Raw genomic sequence first — 17,822 nt, 5'->3', positions numbered from 1 at the left:
AAAAAAAAAAAAAAAAAAAAAAGAGGAATGGTTTCCAGGTGGACGTGGAGGTGGGCAGACTATGGAACTAATAGACTAAGGAGACGAGAGGGAGGGAGGCGAAGGCCTCCTCATTGGCCTCTGTCCCAGCTGCCCCTGTGGGGCTCCTGTCCCTTCGCTTCCCCCAAATAAAAGGCCATAAGAGAGCAGTGAGCCAAAGTGTTTTATTAAAAAGTTTCCTGATTTTCCCACCATGTTTCCAGGCCAGCTCTGCCAGGAGGGTTCAGGTGGCTGGCACAGTGCTGAGGGGTCATTGCCATGATGCTGCCCTGTCGCTCAGTTCTGCCTGGGCTCCCTGCTGGTCTGCCTTCCCTTCCTTCAGCTACTGTCCACGGCCATGGCCCCTCGCCTTATTCCTGGGGCGGCCCCAGGCCGGTTCGGTCCCGCTGCAGGGCTCCCCGCTTGCTGTCTAGAATCTCCTTCCAGTTGTCCCTCCAGGAGAGCAGCCGTCTCCGTGGGGGGGGCAGGGCCAGGTGCTGGTTGTGGCAGCAGGTGAACAAGATGTGCTCCCAGCTTGGGGTCTCCTCTTGGCCTGGGATAGGACACGGGAGGAAGGCAGGGATACACTCTGTAATCTGGTTATTTTTACTCCCTCTCCCTAATCCCATCAGGCTAGATGCCTGGAGGTTGCTAGGGAAAAGGGCTCCTACCTTGAATGGTGTCCTTGTCATCAATGAGCAGGTCCCCCAAGACCACCGTCTTGTCCCTCGTCAAGATAATGCGCTCCACAAACTGGGGCCCCAGGTGCTTCTCCACCCAGCGGTACTGTGAGGTGGGCATAGGTGGCTCAGTAGGGCCTGATGGGCCCTTGAATTCAGGGCCAGTGAGCAAGTATGTGTGAGGGAGGGTCTACAGCAGCTCATGAGAGAGAGGGCTCCCCTCTACCCCCCACCCCACCCCCGACTGTCTGTGTTTCTGCCGCTTTCTTTAAAAGACCAGGGCTTAGGAGCCTAAGTCTGCGGGTGAAATGCTGGGGCAGCCGCACCTTCTCGTGCACACAGTGGTCATACTTCATCAGAGGGCTGGTGCAGATGAAGACCTCGGTGCTGCGGGGGGGGGGGGGGGGCGGTTAGACAGGGTGATGCCAGCGCCTGCTCCCCACCCCCCCCCCTCCCCGCCCTTCCTCACTCCTGCATGTCATTCATCTCCCGCATTGCTTCCAAGGCTCCAGGGATGGGCTCCAAGTCTAGGAAAAAGCCTGGGGCTTCATACACACTGGCCACTTTGTCCTGAAAGATACAGTGTTCCTGTCCTGGCTCTGATCCCAGCAGACCTCTCCAGCCCCAGCGAGGACTCTCAAAGTGAAGTTCCTGGGGCGCTTCGGTCCCCAAATCAGAGTCTCAGGTAGAGGACTTTGTTCAGGGGTAAGTACTCCCCCAGACTGTCTAGTCCTGAGGTGAACTGTGGATTCTGAAGTGAGAGCTTTGTTAATTTTAAACAGGAAGGTGTCACTGGACATGGAGCAGAGACAGTCCTGACCCAAGGGGAGGTCTCCCCGCTCCCAGGTGTCCTGTGGGGTCGGGGCTCCCCGCTCCAGGGCGGCCCCGCGCTGCCGCCCCCCCGCCCCCCCCCTCCCCCCGCTCCCTACCGCCAGGTCCGGGCGCAGGGCTCGGTACTGCTCGCGGGCGAGGAAGCCGCGGCGCTCCTGCAGCGGCACGTACGGCTCCCGGGGGAAGCTTCGGCGGAAGCCCCGCAGGAGGCCGGCCTCGAAATCCGCCAGAACGCCGTCCATGTCCACCAGCACCCGCACTGGCCGCCCGCGCCGCGCAGCCATCTGCAACGCCATCGCAGCTAGGCAGGCGGCCCGGCGGAAATGTGGCCCCGGGAGCCGCCGCGCGGAGCTGGGCGAGGGGACTGCAGCTTCCGGAGCCGTGGGGTGGGCGGGCCCGACTGCGGCTGATTTGCATGGGCAGCCCCGTTTCGGGGGGGTGGGGGGCGGCGTGGCGATGGCTTGGGCTGCTTTCTGGTCTGAGAACGCACCTACGTGCACATCAGCAGCCTTCCACGCTGTAGCAGACGTCCTCGCTCACCCCGAATGTTACTCGGGGCAGAACTTCCAGGGGCCCGACAGGAGGGACTATCCTAAATACTGGGAAGCGTCGTCTAACAAGGAGTCAAGCCTCCTTAAACCTGAGACGCCATACCTGCGCACCCTGCTGTGGGGACCGGAGCAGAGCTTCCGCCCCGTCACGGCAGCACCAACCCACGGCCCGAATCACGGGGACTCCCAGGAACGGTTAGAAGTGAATGAATCTGCTGAAGACAACTGGTTCGTGTGAGCAGAGCTCCTCAGAGACGAATTCATAAACCAGAGTTGGCGTGAAACATGGGAGCATCTGCTTTAAACATCCAGTTCCACCTGGAAGAGGCGATTTTTCCACCAGGCTCAGGTAGTCGGGACAGTCCTTTTCGTGGACCTGACAGGTCTCTAGGATCGGCAGTTCCATCCCCTCTAGAAATTGCTGAGCATTGCTAAGTTTTGTGGACTCTCCTTTTTGTAGATTTCACACAATTTCCTGACTACATGTAAATATATTTACCTACAGACTAGGTTCAGATTTGAGTAAGTGACCCATCTTCCTGTAGTTCCCCACCTCAGCACCCCAATATGTCTAAACCCAATGGAACAGAAGCATAAGGAAGGAGAGCCTGGCGATCTAATTTTAAAATGCTAAAGACGTAGAATAGACATCAGCAGTAAACACCAAGCCACTTGAGACACATAACTGTGTAAAAAGTCCACACTGTCAACAAAATGCTGATTCTTCTGCCATCGTCATCATTTTAAGATCATTCAACTTCATCTTCTAAACCCTAAGCTTTCTAACTGGAAAATTCAACACCCTTAGCAAACATGTTTACATAGAATTTTCTACAATCTGTAATAGTACCAAAATGACTGGCAGAACATCTTTAGGCTAGGCACTTACCTTCACAGAATAAAAAACTAAAGCCAAGTTACAAGTTGTGACACAAATCAGGGACCTCTCTTGCCCAGGAGCTCCACCATTACTGAGAGAGAAGGGTGCAGGTTCCCTCTCTCTGAAGTCATGACAAACCGTAACTCAGGTGATTGGTAGGGCTAACCTGTTCTGGTGAACCTGGAAAGACTGTGTAGCACAGCTGTTGATTTTCCATTTTGCAAATACTTTACACAGTAAGGGAGAAACACTTAACACCTCCACAACCTATGGTCACCCTTATTCTTCCCAAAGACATGCCCAGTAAGTCAGAATAGCTGGTGGTTACACACTAGGTTTGAGTCATTTCAGTCATGGGAAGGTTTTTAGAGGTGACCTCATTCAAAAGTCTTACTTTTAAGTTAGGAACCTGAGCTCCCAAATGACAAGCCCAAGGCACATAGCTGGTCGGTAGCACAGCTAGACCTAAAAAGCCGATTTACAGTGCCCAATGGACACTTAATATAGCATGTTGGTCTGGAACTTTCTGCCTAGCACCTAGTGAGCTTTCTCCCATCTTCTGTCTCCTGTATCACTTGAGAGGACTCAGATGACCCTGTCCCCTTCTATCTACGTGGACCCTTCCTTTGGAGCCTTCTTCTCTGACCACCCACCATTGAGAAGCACCCTACAGGCATGAGAGGACTTGAAATTTTGAATGTTAGCACCCAGCACAGGAGGGTAGGTGGTAGAAGAGTGTGAAGGGTATTGGCTAATAATTATTTTGGATACCAATTATCCATATTATTCCTGTATTTTATTACCAGAGAGCCATTAATTTTCATTTTGGCATTCTGAACTCATGCTCTCTGACTTGAAAGCTGCTTTCTTTAGAGAGAAGCCCACTTCTCTCTGGGCCTTCCTTAGTGTGTTTTAACTTTAATGGCTCATCAAATCATTGGGCAACAAGGTTGATAGTAACAAAAAAGCAACTAAGCAAGTAGAACTCCTGAAACAATCTCAAAAAGATGACACAGGACACAGTGTTTCAAAATTTGTACATTGTTTACTTTAAGCAACAGTCCAGGATTGTGAAGTACAACACGTTTTAAGGATGAGACTTTCTTTCATGGTCAAGCACCAGCATCATGCACACAGCTTCAAGTTATCTAAGAAGAGCACTGCCCCCGGGGCGGGGGGGGGGGGTCCCTTCACCAGGAAGTCCCACTTCCATGTGGTCCCCACCCCTGCTTCACCACCTGGAGTTCGTCAGTCTGAGCGCACAGCGAAGCCTCCCTCTGCGTGGGAGCAGCAGGCTTTGCTCAGCCAGCCAAGTTAGTATCTGGCTGAAATATTTCTCAAGGTTCAGAAATGAAAGGCAGTTGTTTGTTTTGTGTTTTTGCTTTGCAGGCAGCAAGGCATGGGGCGCAGGCCTCTGTCGCTCCATATGGCACAGGAAGATGCTTTTTGCAACGGGCACTGACAAGTTAGGGCAACACCAGGTAGGTTCAGCATCAAGACACCCTTGTTTGGGGGGCCTGAAGGGACAGCGCCTGTGGACCGTTTACTGGCCTGTCCGATCCAGGCTTGGTAAACCCTAGTAAAGCTGACAAGAAAAGGGTTTTAAAAACCTCAGTACAAAAGATCCTCTAACACATTTGAAACCAATTTATCTGTTCTTAAAAACACGGTACTAAGTGTCACAAAGCTTTCCCTCCAATCTACTACTAGAAAACACTCATGCCAAGGCCTATACACCCAGAGGAATCAGGACAGACAGAGAACCTGTTCTTCCAAAATAAAAAAAGACAGCAGTACATAAAGTGCTTCTTTTTTAATGAAACAAATCCAAAACATGTACAGTCAGGCTCAAGTTGTGCAGTTCACAAGCATGGAGAAAACAAAGAAACGAAACGACAGAGTTCAGGGCAGACGGAGCTAACCCAGGACGAGGCTGGACTTGCCACCAGGGGGGTTTCTCCGGGATGGCACGGGCGCCGGTGCCACTGGGCTGGGCACAGGGGCAGCGGGCACAGGCTTCTCCTCGCTCTGCCCCAGGCTGGCCTGCAAGTCTGTGTCTACGTTTTCTAGGAAAACAGAATGAAATTAAGGCTAATAACTATTCCCAGTGAAGATGAAAAGCCTAAGTGTTTTGGCTTTTGGGGTTTTTTTTTTTGAGGATGGTTCAAAGCATACCTAGAGCTTTAAAGAAGAAACCAACAATTACCAACCATCTGGCAGCCACTATCCAGAATTAACCACTGTTAATGTTTTGCTATATTTGTCCCCAGATCTTTTTCTGTGTACGTTCCTTTCTAAATTACAGAAATATATGAAGACATAAATATTTTAAATGAGAACATTACAGGTAAGCTCTAGGTCCGTCTTCCCTGATGGTCCAGTGGTTAAGACTCCACGTCCCCAATGCAGGGGGCCCATCACAATATCTGGTCAGGGAACTAGATCCCACACACATGCCGCAGCTAAAAGCTCTAGGTCACTGACCACCGCTCCACCTCTGTGGGTCTCCTCTCCCTATACACAGAGGCCCTACTACTAGTTGTGTGCATTCCTCTAGTCCATTTGTTTTATGTATATTTTGTGTATTTTATTTCCAGCAAATTACATAGAATAGTGTTTTTGTTGTATTTAACATAAATAATATCAATTTTTTTTCTTTTTTAACTTTTGGACATTTACCCCCACTTACACACATGGTCATGATCCACCTTGCTTAAATAATTGCTTTATATTATGTACAGAGTATATATGATTAAGCCTCTACCGACAGCAAAAAATTGAAACTAATCCAACCATTCCAAAACTGTAATGCACACACTCTGGAACGTGTGCCCACGGGGACACGAGCTGTCATCTTCAATTTGAACAGATTACACACCACCTTCCCCAGTGGCTGTACAAGTTCTACCCCACTGCCCGTGTCAGAGTATGCTCTCCCTACATCTTTCCATTTCCACCACTTGATAACCATCTCACCTTAATATCTGACGAACTGATGGGTGAAAAATATTTTTAAATTCCTGTTATATGTTACATTTTCATGATTAATGGGTGAGGTTGATTTTTTTTTTTTAAACGATGTAATATCCAGTTGTACAGACATTTATTAAAGAATCTACCTCCCCGCTACTGATTTGTAATATATTAACCCAGTCACTCCCATCATGTTAACCCGGCACTTTCCACATTAAAGTTTTAAGAATTAGTGTATTATTATCCGATATCCTAAATATTGCTTGATTGATTCTCTGACTGATTTGTGAAATTCCCAACAAGCATATATCCTTAAACAGGTAGTTTCCATTGAATCAAAGTCAAGAGTGACTGCAAAAGAAAAAACGCTAGGGACTCCCCCAGTGGCGCAGTGGTTAAGAATCCATCTGCCAGTGCAGGGGACACAGGTTCGAGCCCTGGTCCGGGAAGATCCCACATGCCACGGAGCAACTAAGCTCATGCGCCACAACTACTGAGCCTGTGCTCTAGAGCCCGCAAGCCACAACTACTGAGCCCACGAGCCACAACTCCTGAAGCCCGCATGCCTAGAGCCCATGCTCCGCAACAAGAGAAGCCACCGCAATGAGAAGCCCGCGCACCACAACGAAGAGCAGCCCCCGCTTGACGCAACTAGAGAAAAGCCTGCACACAGCAACGAAGACCCAACACAGCCAAAAATAAATAAATAAATGAATAAACTTTAAAAAATAAATAAACTTCCTGGACTTTTTCCCTCTTTCTTCAAGATTTCCAAAGTCCTCCCTATAGCCATTCCTGTGTTTACCCAAAAGATGATGCCAATATATCCAAACAAAATATGTTTTATTTCAACTGAGCAGAACAGCTTGGCTTTGCAGTGAAATTGCCAACAGAACTGGGGTCGACCTTTACTCTCCAGACCTGTCCTGAATGATTGTGCCCTTGTCATTTTATGCCAAATGAGCTGAAAGTAGCAGCAGTCAGGAACACAGAATAATCAGGTGGCAAAATTGATGATCATTTAAAAAAAAAAAGGAAGGACTTGCACTATACAGCTGCCTGTGCTATTCATTCACCTCAAGGATCTGCAACACTGAGCTGGGGGTGGGGGGGGAGAATTAATCATTAGCAAATGACTTATCTTTTCCTAACTTCAGGGCTCTCACTTCTCTGGGCTCCCCAAATTTCTCATTATATCCATTGGCCAAAATTAGTGAAAGATTAGCTGATGCTTGCTAAACAAGGTCTGACATTGGAAGTACTTCAGAATATGAAAAGCAGCAGAATCAAAAAGCCTAGATTTTCTTTACCTCTAGAACAATCTTTTTAAAATGGAACAAGTTGGACAGGAACAATAACTAATACACCTTCAGTCCAGTGAGAACCTAATCTGTCCGTGGAGGGAAAACCCAGGTAATGCTCAATGGTTCAGAAGATTCTCCTCCCGTCATGCCCAGCAAGAAACGATGAGAGGACAGAAGGGGAATGTGATTCTCGTTAAACATTTCTGTTTCCCTGGAAGATTGACTCGCAAATTGTAATGGCAGAAAAAGGCCTTGAGGAAGCGGCTTCATCCTCCTAGATCAGGGCGCCCTGTGACGGCTGCATGTCACTGAGTCAACTTTAACCTGACTGCTGCTGGCCGACATGCGTAAACCTCTCATCACACGCACCGGCAACTCTCTGGTGCTTGTTGAAGAAGTGCCAATAAGTACTTCAAAGGTTTTAAATAATTAAATGATTACAGCTCATTTCCACATGTAATTGGTGATATGGGTGCTAAATGAAAACTTCACCGGCCCGCTAAGTCATCATTCACGAGATCACAGGGTTACAGCAGCTCAGTATAAAATCAAACATTTTCTAAATTAAATGCTGAGGGCTGACTTGAAATGCTAGAGACTTTTACTAAAAAGCTCTCATTGAGTGTAACAAATACCAACCTGCTTAACGCCCGTCTGTTCTTAAAGGATTCTCCAGTGGTTTTCCTTTCTAGTTCGTTTCTAGCATTGCTCTCACTGCTGGCCGATACCAAACGTGGCCACACTTGCTAGCTTTCCAGTTTCATTTTGCCTTCCTTTCCACCCAGAGGGCGCTGGCGTTGGGGTAAAGCCAGGTTCACTCCCCAATCTCCTTCCCCAAGACATGACTTGAATACAAATTCCAGTCTATTCTAACATTTACAGAACCAGAAGTTGTGATACTTTTTCAGAAGTACTCACCATGAACATCACCTTCTCCCTGGAAAAGAAAAAAATTAACAATTTACTTCAGATTTTAATTTTGCCACACACAAAGAAAAACAGAGTTCAGAGAAGCTACTGTCTATTTGAAGCCAAATGTGAAGTTTTGTTTTGATGTAGTCAAGTTCAGGGTCACGCTGCCATTACAGTAAACAAACTTTATTCACCCTGGGACAACGCTACACAGATATGCTGCCGGACAAATTGTCCCAGTGCCAGTAACATGCCCCGAACACCAAAAAAACCTTAACATTTACGCTGATGACCTCATATCAATTCGCATTTCAGAGGATCTTTTATCAGAACAGGAAATTGGCAAACCTGTCCTTCCACTCCCCCCTCCTTTCTCCTGATCTAGCTATTGAAGGACCTCCATCAATTCCAGAGCCTTTCTGCAGGTCTCCCCACACCCAGATGGCTGATGCCTCCATGTGCTCTGAGGTCCCTACTCAGGGGGACATCCCACCAGGCTTTCCAAACACATACCTGGGGCTCACAGGCCGTGATCACCTGCAGACAAAGACTGGTAACACCATGGTATACAGCCTCCTGGAGTTCAGCTCAAAACAACTGGGCAACCGCTGCCAACAACTGAAACAGTCCTTGAGCTCAGATATGCTACTGTGTGTGAGATACACACGGAGTACGAGTGATCCAGTTTCAAAAATCAATACTGAAGGACAGAGACTAATCCTAGTGGTAGCAGAGACATATGAACAGACCAAGATCCCATTGACTCACCTTTCTGACTGACTGTCAATCTTCCATCACCAGTATGGTTAGTCCCTTTCCTAACTACCTTTATGTAAAACTCCAGTGGCAGGTCTCAGTACAATGGGGGTGGTGCAGGGCAGGTGGAATTAATTTCTCAACTGTATAAACCTCAAAGCCTGTCTTTCCGCCCATACTGTCACACTGACCTTCAGATCTAAGAAGTCTCCAGGGTTTGCTTCAGAAGAGTTACTTCTCTGGGGTCCAGATGACTCAGAATCTTCCCGGCCACCACAAGACTTGGCACCTGAATCAAAATATACTTTCTTAAGGAATACAATGGAAAGACCTAAAGCAAAACACTATTTAATTAGTTAGTCTCATACTACAACATGAGCTAACAGTGTTAGGGAGTGACGGCTTAAAAGTTCTACAGAGGGTCTAAATAACCCAGTCTGACGGTTGTCCTTATTCTGATCCGTTACACAGACTCCCAGCATTTCCCATTTCTTAGTCCTCGTCTCTCCTCCCATGACAAGCTTTAATTGTTGTCTCTCATGATTAAGCTAGATTTTACTCATCAGCACAAAACCAGCTGTGGTGGTTCTGCTGGGTCCGTCCCTTTGACCAGGGATCACGGATACTAGCAGTACCTGCCGACTTGGCCCAGGAAGGGGGATTTTCCTCAGGTGTCCCAAAGATGCTAGAGGCCATTTTATTCCGCCTCACAGGTTGTTCTGTTGGTTCATCAAAACCTAATGAAAAATTGGATCCACCACCTGGAGGCCGCAAAACCCTAGGAATGATGGCAAAACAACGATTTCAGATCAGATCAAAACATTTCTTGGCACACTTGTTTTCAAACACCTTTCATTTTTCTCAACCACTCATTCCACCTATCCCCCCCCCCCACACACACACAAAAGAGAGCTGCTAATGGGAAAATTAGGAATTGATTTCATCGTGGTATAAATTCAGTGCTGGATGTTAAGGTATGAAATCCCGCTCCGTAGTATCTGTGGCGAGGTTGTGCCTCACACGAGGCAGCTGAAACGGCCTGAAAGCACCCATAGCAGGCTGGTCGGCATCCCATTATAGGAAAAGGCAGAAACCTAATGGATGTTGTCTATCAGGCTCAGCTGGACACACTTGCAAAGAAGTTGAGAAGCACATCTTGTTATTTATTTAAAAAAAAACTGTTCGGGGGGCTTCCCCGGTGGTCCAGTGGTAAGAACCCACCTTCCAATGCAGGGGACTCGGGTTCAATCCCTGGTCAGGGAACTAAGATGCCATGTGCCCCATAGCGCAGCCAAAAAAAAAAAAAAAAGAAGAAGGGTTCCATTTTTATTTTCAACGAAATTTTTAAAATGGAAGAATATACATATAAAAGTTGACCAATTTAGAAGCCCAAGGAAAACTGGTGATAGTCTCTCCCGTCTCAGCATGACTCACAAGCCCTGTTGATACACTTGTACCTCACTGTTCTCACTAATCATCGTGAGTGACCAGCCACAAGGAGAAAGTCAATGAGAAATTCAGTTTAGGACCCCATGGCATGCTGTATGTCCAGGCGCCTTTAGATACCATCTACAACTGTTTTGTTTGACAAGGAAATACAGCACATTCACATTTCCAGGTCTTCTTGACACAGGCTGACCAGTTTGTCCCCTCTGTGGAAAAACTCAATTGAATTTGTCCTGTCACCACTCAAAACAGAAAATGGACATGGTTTCATGGAAAGATTTTCTAACTACAGATTCACTTCCTTTATTGGTGATCAGAGTGGTCTGTTTTTCTATTAAATCATTTTGAGTAAGAAACATTTTTCTAGGAAGGTGTCCATTTCATTCAAGTTTCCAAATAAATACCATTGTCATGTGTAAACTCAGCTCTGCAAGTCTTTCTAGTTCACTGATTTCCAGCTTTTCATTACCACACGGACAACAAAGTCTGTGTGACATGTTCCCCTGAAATTTGATAAGATGTGCCTTATGGCTTGATATGTGGTCAGCTTTGTAAATCTTCTATACGTGCTTGAAAAGAATGTGTATCTGCCAGTATTCTATGTGTCTACCAGATAAAGCCTGTAACTGAGTTGTTCAAATCTACTGATTATTAAATATGGTTTATCAATTACTGAGATTTCTGTTATCAACTTCTACTACAATGGGGGTTTTGTCAGTTTCTCCTCAGGACTCTGTCAAGACAGAGTTCTCTCTCAAAAAGACCACCACTGGGGAACCGCAGTTCCACTGCAGGGGACATGGGTTCGATCCCTGATCGGGGAACTAAGATCCTGCAAGCCACACGGTGCAGGGGGAAAAAAAAAAAGACCACCACTGCAGTATTTTATTTAGTTCGGTAGGGAGAACTGCGTTGGGCTAACTGGCTAGTCATTTTGATTAAAGAAACAAAATATATATTCCTAACTCACTTCATTTACCAAAATAAATTCCAGCTAGGTCAAATATTTCAATTTAAAGCCTAAGACAAAAATATTGGAAGAAAACATGTGCGAATATGGTCCTAGTCTTGAAGAAAAGGGCTTTCCTTCTAAGCACAAGATGGAAGCCAGAAACCATGAAAAATGGATAGATTAAACTTGGCAAAAATACACATTTGACAAAGGGTAATATAAATGCTTTTAAAAATAATTTTAAAAATCAAGAGAAAAATGGACAAAAGGTAAACAGACAATTAAAAAATATGGATCACGTCTAAACACTGAAAATTTAAATTCACAAGCAAATAAATGAAATTTAAAACAAAAGGATATTTTTTTTGCTTATTAGGCTGGTAAAGATGAAAAAAATGCCAATTTCCAGCATGAATTAAAGTGTGAGAATATAAATTTGCACAAACTTTCTAAAGAACATTCTGATAAAACGTATCAAATGTTTAAGTTTGCATCTTATATGAACCAGCGTTTCTACTTCCAGAAGTTATCCTAAGTAGATAATTAGACATATGTACAAGAACACTTGCAGACGTAGGCTTGGTTACACCTAAGCAGAACACAAGGAAATCGAGATAAACTTGGCCTCTCAACCATATCTAGTTCTTACCATCTTCTCCAACCCAGTCAGGCCACTTTCTTCACTGTTCAGTGAACTGTTCTGGCTTATCTCCACCTTGGAGTATTTACTCCCATATTTTCTCCTGCCCAGAGCACTTTCCACCCTTTCCTTGGCGACTATTTCAAAATCCAGCCCATTTCTTAAACCTCCACCTCCTCCATGAAGCCCTCCATAACCTTGAAGAATGACAAGTAGGACACTGAGAGGAAAGCATGTTAGACACCCTCCTTCTGGTCACCAGCTCTTTCTGTAAAGGGCCAAATAGTAAATATTTTTGGCTTGTGCTTCGTTTGGTCTTTTGCAACTGTTTAGCTCCATCACGTAGCACAAAGGCAGCCATAGACGACACAAAAACGAATGAGTGCAGCTATGTTCCAATAAAACTTTATTTCTGGACACTGAAATTTGATTTTCATGTCCTTTTCACAAGTCATGAAAGATTCTTCTTCTTGCCTTTTTCAACCATTTATCAATGTAAAAATCAGGTGCCAGCTGGGCTTGGCTCTCCTCTATCTAGTTCAGCAAATAGCCTCATTTTTTAAGAGAACGAAGTCAGGCCTTGAGAAGTTCTAAATAAATTGCCCAGCATTAGTTAAGTGACAGAGATGGGGCCAAATCCCAAATCCTCTCTCCCTGACAGGCACACAAGACATGCTCAAAGTGCTGAAATAGGGGAACCACTCTAATGCCATTTTTCTCTTTAAACTACGTACCTATGTGGTTGGTGCTTTGATTGCTTTTCTTGTTTTCTAGCCTTAGACTGAAGCTATTTCTTATATACATCCTCTAGCATCCTCCCCTAAATCTAATATTCGTGTCTGTGTCCATAGTAAAATTCAGTACTCAATTTATACTAAATTAAAATTTTATTATTTTCCCCATGCGGGCAGGGAAGACCCGCTTTTATAACATGTAAAACATTAAAAACCCCACTGTTTCTAAGTCTCAGATATTAAATATCCACTTAGATTAAATTCATTATATGAATTAAGATAAATGTGTTCAGGCATACCTCTTATAAAGATAATTTTAGGTTTGCTAATTAAATTGTTTAAATCATAATTAAAGGTATGTTATAAATTCTTAATAGTCATTTTCTTATGTTAAAGTTGGAAGTGACTAGGTTTTTATCATTTGTACCTCAAATCAACAGACACTTGAAATACTATAATCAAAATTAACCTGCTTCAGGGAATAACCTGGTGATCCAGTGGTTAGGGCTCCACGCTTCCACAGGATGAGGCACAGTTTGGGGAACTAAGATCCCAAAACAAAAAACAAAATTAACTTGCTTCACTGTCATCCCCTTCATCCCCTAGAGATTAGAATGATTTTCCTTACTATCATAATTAAATTCTCATGAATTATTTCAGCAAGATGAAAATCTTCAGAACCCTAATGGGCCAGGAAATTTTTTTTTGCCTTGAAAAAAAAAAAGACACTAGAACCCAATCACCAGCTTAAAAAGAAAGTCAAAGCTCTGACCGGACCAACTTTTTAAAGGTCTGTGTTCCTCTTGCAATAGCAGGTACTACCTACTCCGATGACGTCAGTGTTGGAGAGCCCATTTGTAACAGCGAGACATCCCCAAACAAAGGATTTGGATCATAAGACAGAAATTATTTCAATTTTATTTTTTAAGATCCTGCTGTTTTTTCTGAACTATGCGTATGACTAGGTCAGGATTACACATCCGAGGCTCAACAAAAATGTGTCCGTGTACTGCGGATAGCAATTTTCAAAAAATTACTCTTTCTTTCTTCTCTCTTTAAGTCCCAGAGTTGCTCTATGATCTTTGCAGGTCATTCCTTCCCTATCGAACTAAATTTATAATGTGTTTATGGAGCCAGGAAAATGTTACTGGAGAAAAGAAGTTTAAGAGAATTAGGTGAGATTCTACAAGAAGGAAAGGTAGGAAGTAAATAAAAGGACAAAATGCTACAGTCTTGAGATTACAATATTGGAGGGAAATTGATGACAACAGGCGAATTAAAACATTTATTTTGCAGACCCAGAAGTCATTTATGTCTCACATTTCAAAGACACAAATCAAAAAGCTAGTGTGAGGATTCATTTGACCTGGTTACTTAAATTCTTTGTGAAGCACTAAACTGCACTCAACCCCAAAGGATAAAACCTCAGATTTTTAAATATAATGTGTAAATTTTCACATTCCAATCACTACAGTATGACCAGCATAAAGTTGGCCTCACAGCACAAAATGAAAAACCGAGGTTCAATTTGTTCCAGCGTCCTCTGAAAAAAAATGATCTCACTGGAAGGATGACAACAGAAGAGGGAGTGACCAGTGTTTTCGTAGGTCTATCCTACTCAAGTTCCCCTTCCTCCCAGTAACACACTAATTTATTTTTTTAAATCTTTCCCATTCTTTTCTACATTTTGAAAGGGAAAGGAATGAGTTGAAAAGGAATGTCATTTCCAACACTCCCTCCTAAGACTCACTGCTGAGGCCTGCTTTTTGTCCCCAAGGACTCCAACCCTTGTGAGACACTGCTATTTCACGGCTGTCTTCTTAGCCCCACAAAATGGCTCCCTTTGTGCCACTTGCCCAGGACCCCCAAGGCTGGCCACACATGACTTCAGGTCATGATCAATGAAGAAGAGATGCTCAGAAAAAGTGGAATCTAAGCTTCCTCCACGCCTTGAGCAGGATCCCTGAGATGCCTGTATCCCACCTTAAAGAACAGCGTGCATGCACTTAGCCGAGACAATGTAGACATCTACCACCGCATCCAAACCCTTCCACCAAGTTAGGCAAGGGCTTGGAAAAGGGACCCTCCCAGTCCAAACACCGTGCCCAGGGCCCCCTTCCCCAAATGCAGTGGCATGAGTGGCCAGAAACGCCCCGGCTACGCAGGTGGAGATAGTACGGAAGAGACAATGGATGTCTCCGGCCCCGCCCAAGAACAGGAAACCTCCTCCGGCAGGGGAATCGCGGCCAGAGGTGAACTCATTTTGCATACGTCAAAGGGGGAAGCGAAAGAGGTGGGTTGCAAACACCGAGGTCCGAAGGTCTGAGCGCAGAAAACCCACTCGGAACGACTCGCTCCCCCTCCCGTTCGGAGGTGGGCGCGGGAGGGGAAGGAGCAGGGGTCTTTCCTTTGTTAGCAGAGGGGGAGGCAATTCGCGGAGGGCTGACGGCTGGGTCCTGAACGGGGGTGAGGGTCGCGAGGACCAGCCCCGCCCGAACACAAATGCCACCTGCCGGGCGGACCCGAGTGGGTAGGAGCCCGCCGGACCGATCGCTGCGGCTGCAGGATCTGACCGCCACGCCGGGCGCGGGGCCACCACCTGCCCCGGGCCAGAGGCACGAGCGCGTGGGCGGGGGTGGGACAATAGGGCCGGATCAAGGTGCCCCGCGGGCTGCCCGGGCACCCGGGGCCCAAGACCACCGCCCTGGGGCCGAGCCAGCCACGCCACAAAAGGGAGAAAGCGAACCCTCTCGGCACATTCCGACTAACGAAAACCCGCCGCGCTGCGAGCGCGAGCGGCCACGGCCCTCCCCAGCCCCTAGCTCCAGGGAAGGAATGAATGGAAGAGGAGCAGGAATCGGGCGGGGCCGGCGCGTCAGGTTAGCCGGCGGCACAAAGGGGGAGCCGGTGGCCGAGCCCCACCGCCCGGCCGAGCGCGAGAGCAGCGCCCCGGGCACGTTACCGCCGACGACCTGCCGCCAGACCCGCCTGGCCCCCTGGGCAGCGGCCCTCCCGCCCCCGAGCCTCACCGGGAGCTATTCCTGCTGTTGGGGTCGACGCCCTTGAAGGTGGTGGTGGTGGTCATGGCGCTGAGGAGCGAGGTAGGCTGGCGCGGGAGCGGAGAGCTGAAAGGGTCAGGTCTGAGGAGCGTAGAGTACCCCCACAGCCCAGAACCGGCGACCGCTGCAAGAGCCTCCGCCGCTGTTTGCCAACCGGACCGCGGCCTTTATAGGGCTCACAAACCCCGCCCCCGCCCCGGCGGCATTGGCCAATTCAAACGGGCCTCTTCACTCCTATTGGCTTCCTGGAGTGCCAAGCATCCTGCGGCTTCACGACGGGCTGAGGCGGCCCCTGCTCAGCCTAAACCCACCCTCTTCCTGGTCAGGGAAGGTCTAGGGAAGTTTCCCCTCCCCCACCCTCAAATCTCGGAGATGATTGGACAAAGGACAAACCTGCCCCGCGCTCGGTACAAGTTGTGCTCGCTGCCACTTAAAAAAGTTACCTTGATAGAAGGAAAAGCTCGCTCTGGGCGAGTTGGAATCCGCAAGCCGAGGGCACGTTTATCTTTACCATTCATTTATTTGCCTTACTTATGGAAGGTAGCAAGGGCATGCTCCTCAAGGGATGAAAATTACTGCTACAAATTGACGTTTATTGAATATCTCCTGTGTCCTGTTTGGAAACCTGACGGTCCCAAAGCAGGAGCACTATGAATCAGCAACAGAAAGCACACAAAGGTGATCCCTTCTAAAAGGACTGGAAATCCTTTACCTTTTAATGTTACTACTTAGCTGTAACGTGTGGTGCGTGCACTGGACCAAAATTACAGTCGTTCCGATTTGAGGGCCTGTTCTCAAGGCTGGTTAATGCCCTGCGTCGGGGAATGGCCACATCCCTTGCTACTAAGACCATGGGAGTAGCCCAGGCCTCTGCAGCTGTTTATAACCATTAAGTCATGACTCTTCCACCTGTCTGGGTAAATCTATCCCTGCAACAAATGCAGACACACTTGGAGGGCTCAGGAATGACTGTTTAGAAGACCGTACTAGCAAAGTCTTGGGCAAACAAGAGGGAAGGCCTTCCCTGTCATGCTGTTTCCTCAAGGCAGATCTCTTTTTCAGTATTTCCATAACAAGTGAACTACACTCCTCTTTGTGTGGCCTCCTCCTTCCAGGCAGTTTGTGTTGGTCAACCACTCTCCTGGGCTTTCAGGAAAAGCCAGAGACAAGCTCCTCTCTTCTAGAAGGCCTGGATCATGTCTTTATGTGCTTACCACAGAAGCATGAAGCACACTACTTGTTTGGATTAAAATCTTCCCTTTCCTAAAGGCTGAGCTTAAATTTCCAGAACCTTAAAACAAAAACACAAAACTCTTCAGGCGAACCTAGCGAGTGAGCATGCATCTCCTCCTGAAAAGGCATATAGTTAGGAGGTAGTGGAATATGGTGGTTGCTAGCTCAGGGTCTCAAAGGAGAGATCCAGGTTTGAATCTTGACTCCTACCTTTTTCTGAGCACTAGTTTCATTCGTAAAATAAGGACTCCATAGAGCTGTGAGGACTGGATGAGGTAATGCATGTAAAGTACCTGTCCTGACATAAGTCACCAAAGTGACAGACATTTTTATTATCAGACTTACTTGGAAAGTAGCCACATACTTTTTTTTTTTTTAAACAATCTGCTATTGTTTTTTGTTAAGTTAAATGAGGGGTTTAGACCTGACTCTTAGGGTCCATTTTGGCCTAAACTTTTGAGTTTGTACTGACTTGCCTTATTTCCTCTGGAAACCAAAAAGCCTAGGTTCTGGTTCTGCTCTCTCCCAATTTAAGACACTTGTAGGTCATTTATATCCTTGAGCCCAGTTTCTTCATCTGTAAAATGGGGCTAACAGCACCTATTCTGCTAGCTTGGGAACGAGATAATTTCAAGAATGTTTTACTCTTTAAATGAAGGCTTTTTTTTTTTGAAAGCTTTCTATGAGAGGTACCCCACCTGGCTGCATACCAGAATAATGAGCTTTTTTTTTTTTTTAACCTATGAGCTTTTAAGAAGTACATATGAATGCAAGGCTCCAGAGATCTACTGAACTGGAATTTCTGCATATAGGGTCCAGTCATGGATGTCTATAAGCAGTTAAACAGCCAATT

At 46.4% G+C, this 17,822-nt stretch overlaps 2 protein-coding genes across 3 annotated transcripts; both read right to left on the bottom strand.

Annotated features, from left to right (window-relative positions):
- Positions 1-26: 26 nt before the first annotated feature.
- Positions 27-4,613, bottom strand: NT5C (5', 3'-nucleotidase, cytosolic). 2 transcript variants are annotated; one of them, XM_079906155.1, is made up of 5 exons: positions 1,628-4,613; positions 1,168-1,268; positions 1,025-1,085; positions 690-804; positions 27-614 (listed from the first exon to the last, which is right to left on the bottom strand). In XM_079906155.1, the coding sequence occupies exons 1-5, from the start codon at positions 1,823-1,825 to the stop codon at positions 358-360; spliced, it is 732 nt and encodes a 243-aa protein (XP_079762281.1). In that variant the 5' UTR covers positions 1,826-4,613; the 3' UTR covers positions 27-357. The 2 variants fall into 2 exon arrangements, with proteins under 2 accessions (XP_079762281.1, XP_079762280.1); XM_079906154.1 differs by having other exon boundaries at positions 27-571.
- Positions 4,614-4,754: 141 nt separating this feature from the next.
- On the bottom strand, positions 4,755-15,870 carry JPT1 (Jupiter microtubule associated homolog 1). The gene is made up of 5 exons (XM_079906156.1): positions 15,707-15,870; positions 9,541-9,683; positions 9,097-9,194; positions 8,156-8,174; positions 4,755-5,026 (listed from the first exon to the last, which is right to left on the bottom strand). Exons 1-5 carry the CDS (start codon positions 15,760-15,762, stop codon positions 4,878-4,880), a joined length of 465 nt encoding a protein of 154 aa, XP_079762282.1. The 5' UTR covers positions 15,763-15,870; the 3' UTR covers positions 4,755-4,877.
- Between the last annotated feature and the right edge of the window lie 1,952 nt (positions 15,871-17,822).

The sequence above is a fragment of the Stenella coeruleoalba genome, assembly GCF_951394435.1.
Source record: "Stenella coeruleoalba genome assembly, chromosome: 19".
NCBI classification, from domain to species: domain Eukaryota; kingdom Metazoa; phylum Chordata; class Mammalia; order Artiodactyla; family Delphinidae; genus Stenella; species Stenella coeruleoalba.
Note: the sequence above shows the minus strand (reverse complement) of the source record. Positions and strands in the feature narration are given on the sequence as shown.

Coding starts and splice junctions, on each gene's coding strand:
- NT5C (XM_079906155.1), bottom strand. CDS start 1,825: ATGGCGTTGCAGATGGCTGCGCGGCGCGGGCGGCCAGTGCGGGTGCTG. Junction 805..1,024: donor ACCACTGTGTGCACGAGAAG/GTGCGGCTGCCC, acceptor CCCACCTCACAG/TACCGCTGGGTGGAGAAGCA. Junction 615..689: donor TGACAAGGACACCATTCAAG/GTAGGAGCCCTT, acceptor AAAAATAACCAG/ATTACAGAGTGTATCCCTGC.
- JPT1 (XM_079906156.1), bottom strand. CDS start 15,762: ATGACCACCACCACCACCTTCAAGGGCGTCGACCCCAACAGCAGGAAT. Junction 9,684..15,706: donor AACAGCAGGAATAGCTCCCG/GTGAGGCTCGGG, acceptor CATCATTCCTAG/GGTTTTGCGGCCTCCAGGTG. Junction 9,195..9,540: donor TTCCTGGGCCAAGTCGGCAG/GTACTGCTAGTA, acceptor ATTTTGATTCAG/GTGCCAAGTCTTGTGGTGGC.